Here is a 12,966-nt window from a genome sequence, read left to right on the forward strand (position 1 = left end):
GTGAACAATTGTGACAGCACTACCAACAGAGATGTCAAGTTGAGCACTGAGCTGTTTGATGGTGATCCGTCGATCATCTCGAACGAGTGTGTTCGCAGGAGTTACAGCTGTGCACGGCCGGCCCGCACACGGGAGATCAGACAGTCTTGCTTGACCTTGCGGTGATGATGACACACGCTTTGCCCAACGACTCACCGTGCTTTTGTCCACTGCCAGATCACCGTAGACATTCTGCAAGCGCCTATGAATATCTGAGATGCCCTGGTTTTCCGCCAAAAGAAACTCGACCACTGCCCGTTGTTTGCAACGCACATCCGTAACAGACGCCATTTTAAGAGCTCCGTACAGCGCTGCCACCTGTCGGAAGTCAATGAAACTATACGAGACGAAGCGGGAATGTTTGAAAATATTCCACAAGAAATTTCCGGTTTTTTCAACCAAAATTGGCCGAGAAAAAAAATGTGTTGCATTACTTATTGAACTGCCCTCGTACACTAAACACTATGTCAGCCATCCTTGCGTTTGTTCGATAATTGAAAGGGGGAATGGTGCTGCAGTCCTCTATCGTAAACGACTTTTTGAAAGGTAGGATTAGAATTTCGGCCTTCTGTTTATCATCAACAGTTTCATTACCCATACTGTCAGCAAGAGAAGGTTATTTGTAGAGTCAATAGATTTTACGTACGACCAAAATTTGTAGGGGTTTAGTTTTAGAATCTGCAGATAAAATATTGCTTTAAAATTTGTTAGAAGAATCTCTCATTGGCCTTTTGACAGCTGCCTTCATTTCGTATAATTTCTGTTTGTCAGCGGGGCGGGGGGATAAACGCACCTACGCCTGGGTTTTAGGAAGGATCCCACGTTTCATTCGATATTGAGGTGCTATTCCAATACGGTTGGAGAGCCTTGCACTGCTGTGCGAGTTTTTGGGAAATACCATGTGGGCTGAGGTGTGAATGGGAATTTGGACTGAGGTGGGATGCGTGCTGAGGAGTCCGTGCAATTATGCACAGCCACTGTGGCAGGTTAGGTTAGGTTAGGTTAGTGGTGTTTAACGTCCCGTCGACAACGAGGTCATTAGAGACGGAGCGGCATTTGCCTGAAACGATTTAGGGAAATCACGGAAAACCTAAATCAGGATGGCCGGAGACGGGATTGAACCGTCGTCCTCCCGAATGCGAGTCCAGTGTGCTAAACACTGCGCCACCTCACTCGGTCACTGTGGCAGGGTGGCGTAGTGGTTAGCGTATCTGCCTCGTGTGAAGGACACCCGGTTTCCAATCCCAGCTATGGTACACATTTCCATTCGCCGCTTCAACCTGCATGTATAAATCATAGATGTTTGAGAGATGAAAAGGTCTCTGGAACCATATGGTTTCATTTAATCAAATTATATAACCAAGCAGGTAAGAAGTCATAATTTATGCTAGCATTATCAGTCTGTTTCACAAAGTCACAACAACTCTCAAACATTTACAGCCTTCTTTCTTCAAAGAACTTATAACGAAGACGAATGAGAACTAATCTGCAACTGTGCAGCCTTACCTTCAAATATAATTTTATTGTTTTTTCGCATAACGTGATTACTTGGCAGATTTCGTAGATTGTCTAATTATTCACTGTTTCCTCTTTATGTATTAGCGGTCTGAATATGCTCCTGTCTGTTCGAAGTCGGTTATACTATTGTGAAATGTTCATGGGCTGTAAACAGTATGAGAAGAAGTGAAGGAATATAATCAGTTACTTAATCTCGAAGACACAATGTAATCTTTTAGTCAAACCTTCCAGGCTCAAAGGCCCTGGTTGATGTATAAAGTTATTCCCTGTCGTTTCGTCTTCATCTGTGCGTGACGTCTTCATAGATAAGACAGCAACTGCCACAAGGGCACGAGCGATCCCCGACTTCATAAAACTGCATGGAGGGACTGCCATTCGTCACGTTATACCAATTGCGTGATTATTTGTTTGTGATGTCATCGTTCCCGTTTGAGAGTAATTCGAGTGTAATGCTGGCACAACGTCGGAATCTGTGTTTTATCTCACTTAACAATTTCTGTTCTGTTAAAGTTGTTACGCTGTTTGTAAATGTCCATGACCCCTCTATAACTCCACGCATGATGGAGCACTGCCTTTTGCTAAAATGCTCCTCTAATTGAATTTTACTTCTTGTCTTCTATCTCGGGAAACATTTTCTGCTAGAGCCAATTAGTCAGTAACCCCACGCGGTAGTTCATTTCCTGTTCGGCTAGCTGGTGGATAGAGCACTCCGTCCAAGAAGAGAAAAATAAATAATAATGAACAACGGCTGGCATCTTGGAAAATTTTCTTCTCATTAATTAAAGAGACTACGGATCGCACAGGCAAAGTGTTGACCAACTGTGGTGTTGAAACGATCCTTAGACCCACCAAGAACAATATTTAAGATGAGTTGCATCCACCTGCGACAACTGGGGTATCGTTTGAATTTTTGAGCAATTATACATTGAAAAAAGAAAAAGTGTTAACACTCATTTACACAAACAGAAAAGGAACTGCCGCCGAGGACATACTGACGCCGGCCGGGGTGACCGAGCGGTTCTAGGCGCTACAGTCTGGAGCCGCGCGACCGCTACGGTCGCAGGTTCGAATCCTGCCTCGGGCATGGATGTGTGTGATGCCCTTAGGTTAGTTAGTTTTAAGTAGTTCTAAGTTCTAGGGGACTGATGACCTTAGATGTTAAGTCCCATAGTGCTCAGAGCCATTTTTGACATACTGACAAATCGGCCCCAGCCATGAAATGAAATTCAGTGAGACGATCGTTTTATCAAATGCAATACATTATCGTGCGCGCGTGCAGGGACAGTTCACATAGAGTTACAAACACCAAAATAATATTAACAGAAAAGAAAAGTGTTAAGTTACATAAAAAACGGATGTCGACCTTCAAACGACGGACGCTTGGTGCAGGGACTGGCATTTGGCCCTCAACACAAAAAAAAGTCATGTATTAGGCATTAATACACGGAAATACCAATTATTGTATGATTACGGAATTGACGAAAATCACTCAAAGCAGTTACTTTCGTAGGTATGCGTAAGGAGCGATTTCTGTGAAACGACCACATAAGCAGATAACAGGCAGAGGTTCAATGGAAGAGTCTTCAGAAGCTAGCTTACAAAACTCTCATTCGACCAATTCTTCAATATTGCTCTTCAGTCAGGGACCCGTATCAGACGGGATTGATAGAATAAACAGAAAAGATCCAAAGAGGAGCAGCACGTTTCGCTACAAGTTCATTTATTAAGCGCAATAGCCTCTTGTAGGTGCTCAGCCAAGTTCAAGGCAGACGCTACAGGAGAGGCGCTGTGCATCGCGTTGTGGTTTAAATTTCCGAAAGCGCACGTTCCTAGAAAAGTAGACCAGTATTCTGTTTCCTTCCATGTATATCTCGCGAGAAGACCATGAAGAGAAAATTAGACAGATTCGGGCCCAGACGGAGGCCTATCAACAATCTTTCGTCCTGTGAACCATTCGCGATTGCAAGCGGAAAAGTTTTTGTATGTCCATCCATGTGATTGGAGGTTTGAGGGACTTCAGCCGTTCACTTACTTAATAAAATGGAGCACCTAGAGCCGCCCGTACGATGATATCTGTTATATAGCTATCAGTTTCGGTGCTTCAGTGCAACATCTTCAGGCCTTAACTGATGCTGAGAGAATTAATTACAATTGTATATATGCTTCATCAGTGGCCAGCATCTATTAACTGGTTTTCGCGGACTATCTGTAACAACAATATTGTCCCCCCAATCATCAACTAGCAACTAAGCTGAGGTGGTGGTTAATGATTGGACTGACAACATCGTTGTTACAGGTAGTCTGCGAAAACCAGTTAATACATGACGGCCACTTATGGATCGTGTATACGACTGCAATTAAATCTCTCGGCGTCAGTTAAGACCTGAAGATGTTGCACTGAAGCACCGAAACTGGTAGCCATATAGCAAATACTGGCGGAAGTAAAGCTGTGAGGACGGGGCGTGAGTCGTGCTTGGGTAGCTCAGATGGTAGAGGACTTGCCCGCGAAACGCAAAGGTCCCGAGTTCGAGTCTCGGTCCACTGCAGAGTGAAAATTTCATTCTGCAAACATCCCCCAGGCTGTGGCTAAGTCATGTCTCCGCAATATCCTTTCTTCCAGGAGTGCTAGTTCTGCAAGGTTCGCAGAAGAGCTTCTGTGAAGTTTGGGAAGTAGGAGACGAGGTACTGGCGGAAGTAAAGCTCTGAGGACGGGAGTGAATAGTGCTTAGGTAGCTCAGATGGTCAGTCGGCACGGTAGCTGAGCGTGTTTGGTCAGAGGGCTGTTTTCTCCCTGTAATTAAAAAAAATGAGTAAAGGACTCAACGATCAACTTGCACGAATGTCTTGTGACGTCCGGCCAAACCAAACGCAACGAACAATACCGACCAAAAAAATGGTGGCACGGTAGCTCAGCGTGTTCGGTCAGAGAGTTTAGCTACCCTCTAATAAAAAAAAAAAATGAGTAGACGTATCACCGAACGACCTGAACGAGTGTCATCGGACGCCCTCCACGAACAAATTCAGCGAACAATACAGAAAAAAATGAGATAGAAATAGATGGTAGAGCACTTGCCCGCGAAAGGCAAAGGTCCCGAGTTCGAGTCTCGGTCCGGCACACAGTTTTAATCCGCCAGGAAGTTTCATATCACCGCACACTCCGCTGCAGAGTGAAAATCTCATTCTGGATATAATAAATAATATCGTACGGACGGCTGTAGGTGTTCCATTTTATTACATACGGAAGAGGAAAAGGGGGAAGGGACAGTGATATACACAATACCCCTCATCACGTACCGCAAGGTGGCTTGAGAAGTATACATGTAGATGTAGATGTAGATGCAGACTTGAGCCAGCAGAATGATCATCGTTTGCTTTGAATGGAGAACGACAGCGTGAGCCAGAGATAATCACACAATCAGCATCACGTGACGAATGGCGATGCCCTCTATGCAGCTCTGAGGACCACCCGAGGACCTGCTGCGATAGTGAAATGGAGCAGAAAGAGTAGTTAAATGAAATTGTTTTGAGAAACGTGATGACACACACCCGAAAGAGATGTCAAAATTGCCGAATACGAGAAAGATGCACGCAAAGCGCAAAAGTGCGTAAACTGCAAAAACCGAGACATGAAGCCTTGTTACGACAACGAGCGCATGCCCTTGGTAAAGAATTTGTTTTACCTCCGAAGATGTCTCCCGCAGGCGGAGACGGAATATTGGGGACGCAATATCGGGGAATAGCTTTTTGTGTATCGACTGCGGACTCTCAGCTCGATAGCTTTAAGTGAAGTAAACATATGCCGTGAAAGCCTACTTTATACTGTTTCCATATTAAGTGGGAAGACTGGTTTGATGCAGCTCTCCCTGCTACACTACCCTGTGCAATCCTCTTCATCTCCGAATAGCTCCTGCAACCCACATCCTTTTGCATCTGGTTACTGTATCCATCGCTTCGTCTCCCTCTACGCTTTTTCCCCCTCCCCCCCCCTCCCCCTCAACACACACACACACACACACACACACACACACACACACACACACACACACACATACAAAAACACACATACACACACACACACACACACACACACACACACACAAATTTCCCTCCAGTACTAAATTGGTGAGCCCTTGATGTCTCAGAATCTCTCCTGCCAACCGATCCCTTTTCTTTTTGGTCAAGTTACGTCACAAATTTCTTGCCTCCCCAATTCCAATAAGTATCTCCTCATTAGCTATGTGAGTCGACCGATGTGGCGGCCGTGCCGTTCTAGGCGCTTCAGTCTGGAACCGCGTGACCGCTACGGTCGCAGGTTCGAATCCTGCCTCGGGCATGGATGTGTGTGATGTCCTTATGTTAATTAGGTTTAAGTAGTTCTAAGTTCTAGGGGACTGATGACCACAGATGTTAAGTCCCATAGTGCTCAGAGCCATTTGAACCATTAGCTATGTGATCTACCCATCTAATCTCCAGCAATCTTCTGCAGCATCACATTTAAAAATCTTCTATTCTCTTCTTGTTTAAACTGTTTATCGTCGACGTTACGCTTCCGTAGACGGCTACTCTCCAGACAAATACTTCCAGAGAGGACTTCCTAACACTTAAATCTACACACATCAAAAAAGGTTTTGTACCATCCTGGTTCCCAGAACTCTTGAAGATAGACGTTGACTGTGGATATTCTCTCACAGACACGGTCCCTTTGACTGTTCAGAGATGTCACCAAACCCGCCCAAAGATGTAAAACAACCATGCATGAGCATCGCATATTAGACGCAGGGGGTCTGACAGCCAATCAGTTCCAGTCATTCCACCAGGAAGGAGGCACACGGTTCATATTGTCTGTAGTTCAGCCATGTCTAGACGGTCACTACCGCCTTTCGATCGCATTCGCATTGTTACTTTGTGCCAGGAAGGGATCTCAATAAGGGAAGTGTCCAGGCATCTCTGAGTGAACCAAAGCGATCTTGTTCGGGCATACAGAAGATGCAGAGAAACAGGAACTGTCGATGACATGCCTCACTCAGGCCACCCAAGGGCTACTACTGAAGTGGATGACAGCTTCCTACGGATTATGGCTCGGAGAAACCCTGACAGCAACGCCACCATGTTGAATAATGCTTTTCGTGAAGCCACAGGACGTCGTCTTACGACTCAAACTGTGCGCAATAGGCTACATGGTACGTAACTTCACTCCCGACGTCCATGGCGAGGTCCATCTTTGGAACCACACCACCATGCAGCACGGTACAGATGGGCCCAACAATGTGTCGAATTGACCCCTCAGGATTGGCATCAATTTCTCTTCACCGATGAGTGTCGCATATGCCTTCAACCTGACAAGCGTCGGATACGTGTTTGGAGGCAACCTGGTCAGGGCTGAACGCCTTAGACACACTGTCCAGCGAGTGCAGCAAGGTGAAATGTTCCCTGTTGTTTTGAGGCCGCATTATGGGAGGCCGACGTACGCCGCTGGTTGTCATGGAAGGCGCAGTAACGGATGTACGATACGTGAATGCCATCCTTCGACCGATAGTGCAATCATATCGGCAGCATATCGGCGAGACATTCGTCTTGATGGACGACAATTCGCGCCCCCATCATGCACATCTTGTGAATCATTTCCTTCAGAATAATGACGTCGCTCGACTAGAGCGGCCAGCATGATCTCCAGACATGAATCCTATCAAACATGCCTGGGATAGATTGAAAAGGGCTGTTTATGGACGATGTGACCCACCAATCACTCTGGGGGATCTACGCCGAGTGGGCAGTATGGACCGACAGTGCCTTGATGACCAACAGTGCCTTGATGAACGTGTGGATAGTATGCCACGACAAATACAGGCATGCGTGAAAGCAGGACGACGTGCCACTCACCACCTCATAAGGTCTCGTGTATGGTGGTACAACAGTTAATGTTTGGTTTTTATGAGCAGCGCGGGCATGATTTTTATGTTGATCTGTATTCAAATTTTCTATACAGGTTCCGGAACTCACGGAACCGAGGTGATGCAAAACTTTTTTTGATATGTGTATATCCGAGGTTACTAAATTTCCCTTCTTCAAAAACGCCTTTCTTGTCATTGCAAATTTACTTTTTATATCCTCTCTACTTCCGCCATCATCCGTTACTTAACTGGCCAAATAGCAAAACTCACCTACTACTTTAAGTGTCCCGTTTCCTTATCTAATTCCTTCAGCTTCACTTGATTTAATTCGACTACACTCCATCATCCTTGGTCCTTTTGTCTTTTATATACTACCTTTCAAGGCACTGTCCATTCCGTTCAACTGCTCTTCCTAGTCGAAGGCTGTCTCTGACAGACTTACAATGTCATCGGCAAATCTCAAAGTTTTTATTTCCTTTCGCTGAACTTTAATTCCTTCACCAAATTTTTCTTTGGTTTCCTTTTCTGCTTGTTCAGAGTATTGATGGAATAACATCGACGCTAGGTTAGAACCCTGTCTCAGTCCCTTCTTACCCACTGCTTCCCTTTCGTGCCCCTCGACTCTTACAACCACCCTCTGGTTTCTGTACAAGTTTTAAATAGCCTAAAGTTAAAATCTTCTGGGTTGCCTGGAGACGTCATATTTCCTTCTAAAATAATCGCGTTTCGACCACTGTGCCTGGATTTTCTTCAGGATACTAGCAGTAGTGGACGCCGAAACATCCTGAAGAAGATCCCAGTACCGGGGTCGAAACGTCGATTATTTTAGAAGGAAATATGATGTGGCCTAACAACCCAAAAGATTTAAACTTTAGTGGCAACGGCCACGAAAGTCTGGAGACTGACATGGAAATAGCATGTCGCTCGCTGTATTTTACCTCTGCTACCTTCAGAATTTCAAAAGGTGCATTCCAGTCAACATGGTCAAAACTTTCTCTAAGTATACCAGTATTTTGCTCGCGTATCATGTCATTTCTGGAAACCCAGAATGTACTCTGTAGGAATCAACACGGATTTCGGAAACAGTGATCGTGTGAGACCCAACTCGCTTATTTGTTCATGAGACCCAGATAATATTAGATACAGCTCCCAGGTAGATACCATTTTCCTTGACTTCCGGAAGGCGTTCGGTACAGTTCCGCACTGTCGCCTGATAAACAAAGTAAGAGCCTACGGAATATCAGACCAGCTGTGTGGCTGGATTGAACAGTTTTTAACAAATACACTCCTGGAAATGGAAAAAAGAACACATTGACACCGGTGTATCAGACCCACCATACTTGCTCCGAACACTGCGAGAGGGCTGTACAAGCAATGATCACACGCACGGCACAGCGGACACACCAGGAACCGCGGTGTTGGCCGTCGAATGGCGCTAGCTGCGCAGCATTTGTGCACCGCCGCCGTCAGTGTCAGCCAGTTTGCCGTGGCATACGGAGCTCCATCGCAGTCTTTAACACTGGTAGCATGCCGCGACAGCGTGGACGTGAACCGTATGTGCAGTTGACGGACTTTGAGCGAGGGCGTATAGTGGGCATGCGGGAGGCCGGGTGGACGTACCGCCGAATTGCTCAACACGTGGGGCGTGAGGTCTCCACAGTACATCGATGTTGTCGCCAGTGGTCGGCGGAAGGTGCACGTGCCCGTCGACCTGGGACCGGACCGCAGCGACGCACGGATGCACGCCAAGACCGTAGGATCCTACGCAGTGCCGTAGGGGACCGCACCGCCACTTCCCAGCAAATTAGGGACACTGTTACTCCTGGGGTATCGGCGAGGACCATTCGCAACCGTCTCCATGAAGCTGGGCTTCGGTCCCGCACACCGTTAGGCCGTCTTCCGCTCACGCCCCAACATCGTGCAGCCCGCCTCCAGTGGTGTCGCGACAGGCGTGAATGGAGGGACGAATGGAGACGTGTCGTCTTCAGCGATGATAGTCGCTTCTGCCTTGGTGCCAATGATGGTCGTATGCGTGTTTGGCGCCGTGCAGGTGAGCGCCACAATCAGGACTGCATACGACCGAGGCACACAGGGCCAACACCCGGCATCATGGTGCGGGGAGCGATCTCCTACACTGGCCGTACACCACTGGTGATCGTCGAGGGGACACTGAATAGTGCACGGTACGTCCAAACCGTCATCGAACCCATCGTCCTACCATTCCTAGACCGGCAAGGGAACTTGCTGTTCCAACAGGACAATGCACGTCCGCATGTATCCCGTGCCACCCAACGTGGTCTAGAAGGTGTAAGTCAACTACCCTGGCCAGCAAGATCTCCGGATCTGTCCCCCATTGAGCATGTTTGGGACTGGATGAAGCGTCGTCTCACGCGGTCTGCACGTCCAGCACGAACGCTGGTCCAACTGAGGCGCCAGGTGGAAATGGCATGGCAAGCCGTTCCACAGGACTACATCCAGCATCTCTACGATCGTCTCCATGGGAGAATAGCAGCCTGCATTGCTGCGAAAGGTGGATATACACTGTACTAGTGCCGACATTGTGCATGCTCTGTTGCCTGTGTCTATGTGCCTGTGGTTCTGTCAGTGTGATCATGTGATGTATCTGACCCCAGGAATGTGTCAATAAAGTTTCCCCTTCCTGGGACAATGAATTCACGGTGTTCTTATTTCAATTTCCAGGAGTGTAGAACACAGCATGTTGTTCTCAATGGAAAGACGTCTACAGACGCTAAAGTAACGTCTGGCGTGCCACAGGGGAGTGTTATGGGACCATTGCTTTTCACAATATATATAAATGACCTAGTAGATAGTGTCGGAAGCTCCATGCGGCTTTTCGCGGATGATGCTGTAGTATACAGAGAAGTTGTAGCATTAGAAAATTGCAGCGAAATGCAGGAAGATCTGCAGCGGATAGGCAGTTGATGCAGGGAGCGGCAACTGACCCTTAACATAGACAAGTGTAATGTATTGCGAATACATAGAAAGAAGGATCCTTTATTGTATGATTATATGACAGCGGAACAAACACTGGTAGCAGTTACTTCTGTAAAATGTCTGGGAGTACGCGTATGGAACGATCTGAAGTGGAATGATCATATAAAATTAATTGTTGGTAAGGCAGGTGCCAGGTTGAGATTCATTGGGAGAGTCCTTAGAAAATGTAGTCCATCAACAAAGGAGGTGGCTTACAAAACACTCGTTCGACCTATACTTGAGTATTGCTCATCAGTGTGGGATCCGTACCAGGTCGGATTGACAGAGGAGATAGAGAAGATCCAAAGAAGAGCGGCGCGTTTCGTCACAGGGTTATTTGGTAAGCGTGATTGCGTTACGGAGACTCTGCAAGAGAGGCGCTCTGCATCGCGGTGTCGCGTGCTGTCCAGGTTTCGAGAGGGTGCGTTTCTGGAAGAGGTATCGAATATATTGCTTCTCCTTACTTATACCTCCCGAGGAGATCACGAATGTAAAATTAGAGACATTCGAGCGCGCACGGAGGCTTTCCGGCAGTCGTTCTTCCCGCGAACCATACGCGACTGGAACAGGAAAGGGAGGTAATGACAGTGGCACGTAAAGTGCCCTCCGCCACACACCATTGGGTGGCTTGCGGAGTATAAATGTAGATGTAGATGTAAACGTAGATTTCATTTTCTTTAACTTATCTTCTACGAGAAGTTTTACATTCAGTATTACCTGATGTGGCCCTTCACTTCTCCCGAATCCAAACCGACCTTCGCCGAGGTCAGATTCTACCAGTTTTTCCTTTCTTCTTTGTGACCCTGTAGTGCGTTCATCCTGCCGCCGAAGTTCAGTAGTCCCCACCATTTCTAAATCCGTTTCCAGTCAACAATGTATGAATGTGTTGTATGTTCCAGTACTATTTCTTTGCGTAAGTCGAGAGCCGCAGACTAGCGTGTGTGGGGCGGTGTGCAGGGAACGCGGCGTGGGCGCTGGTGTGCGCTGCGCGGGCGCTGGCGTCGCCGCAGCCCGCCGTGCTGAGCGCGGCGGGGCTTCCCCTGTTCGCGACGGACGACACGCCGCCGGTCGACCTGCTGCGCTTCTGCGCGCGCGTCACGGCGCGCCCGGACGGCCGGCTGCGCGTGCGCGTCACGTCGCTCTACCTGCCGGCGCCGCTCGCCTACCTGCTGGCCGCGGCGCTGGAGGGCGCGCTGTCGCTGCTGCAGCTGCGCGCCCCCGTGTCGCCGCGCGCCGCCGTCGCCTACCTCAACTCCGTGGTGCTCTTCTCGCGCCTGCGCGCCGCCCTCTGCACCAAGTACGAGCCCAAGTACTCGGCCGCCGACGCGCTCGCACGCGCCAACAAGTGGTACACGCGCGACAAGCTGTGAGGTCGCCTCGCCACACCATCGACTTCGTAGCCTCGGTCGTCTACAGCGAGGACACTTAAACGTGGCAGCCGCCCGAGCGCATAAAGAACTTAGACTTGATTCTGACTTGTACATGGTGAAAATTATTTAAACCGACAACCTCTCGGAGCTTGTAGGAGACATCAAAACAAATATTTTTCCCTAATGTCATTTTTTCCTATGAGGATTATTTAAACTGGTGGAGGCCGTATTACGCTCTTCAGTTGTTAGAGGCCGTATTTCGATCTTCAGTTGTTCGAGGGCGTATTACGCTCTTCAGTTGTAGGCAACTGCTGTCCACCAGTGTATTAGTGCATTGTCTCTGTTTACTAATGAAGGGATACACCTGGAGCGAGTACACTGATATGGTTGGTGCGTAATACGTAGTGCACCATAACGGAGGAGCTGCACAGCGGGTTTATCAACAACAATATCCTAATCGCCGTATCCCGCATCATACGACCTTTGCTGCTGTGCACCATCGTCTGCGTGAGACCGGGTCATTTAGCAGATTACCTGGACAGGGAAGCCATCGCACGGTAAGAACGCTGCAATTTGAGGAAGCTGTCTTGTAGCATGTGGAGCGGGATCCCTCAATCAGCACTCGTGCAATTGCGCGTAACATGGGGACGAATCAAATGAATGTAAGAACAGTGCTTCGAGAGCAATTGTTACGTCCATTTCACTTACAGCGTGTCCACAACGTGGAACCAGTTGATTATCCACCCAGAGCACAGTTTTCGCAGTGGCACCTGGAACAGTGTGAAATGCATCCTATATTTCCATCCTCTGTGTTGTTTCCCGATGAAGCAACGTTCGGGCGTGATGGAGTCTTCAACATCCACAATTCGCATGTTTGGAGTGAGGATAACCCACATGCCACAGTTACTAGCGCTCATCAAGTGTGGTTCATCTTCGGTGTTGTTGGGGACTGTTTAATTGGGCCCTATCTGCTACCTATACCATTAAACGGCAGGCACTATTACAATTTTCTAGCCAGAGCATTGCCAGAATTGCTGCAAGACGTCCCGCTCCCTAGAAGACAACGCATGTGGTTCCAACATGACGGGGCGCCGGCACATTTTAGCCGTCGTGTGCGTCGATTCCTGGACCGACGGTTCCCAGAAACGTGGATT

The 12,966-nt window shown here is 47.9% G+C and overlaps 1 protein-coding gene across 1 annotated transcript in view; it reads left to right on the top strand.

Annotated features, from left to right (window-relative positions):
• The window catches only part of LOC124778742 (3 beta-hydroxysteroid dehydrogenase/Delta 5-->4-isomerase type 1), a 129,909-nt gene extending 118,097 nt beyond the window's left edge, over positions 1-11,812 (top strand). The window contains exon 6 of the mRNA XM_047253665.1: positions 11,400-11,812. Coding sequence (XP_047109621.1) covers positions 11,400-11,812 — 413 coding nt within the window. The remainder of the gene's footprint in view (positions 1-11,399) is intronic.
• Positions 11,813-12,966: the final 1,154 nt, after the last annotated feature.

Source organism: Schistocerca piceifrons, chromosome 1, assembly GCF_021461385.2.
Source record: "Schistocerca piceifrons isolate TAMUIC-IGC-003096 chromosome 1, iqSchPice1.1, whole genome shotgun sequence".
NCBI lineage: Eukaryota > Metazoa > Arthropoda > Insecta > Orthoptera > Acrididae > Schistocerca > Schistocerca piceifrons.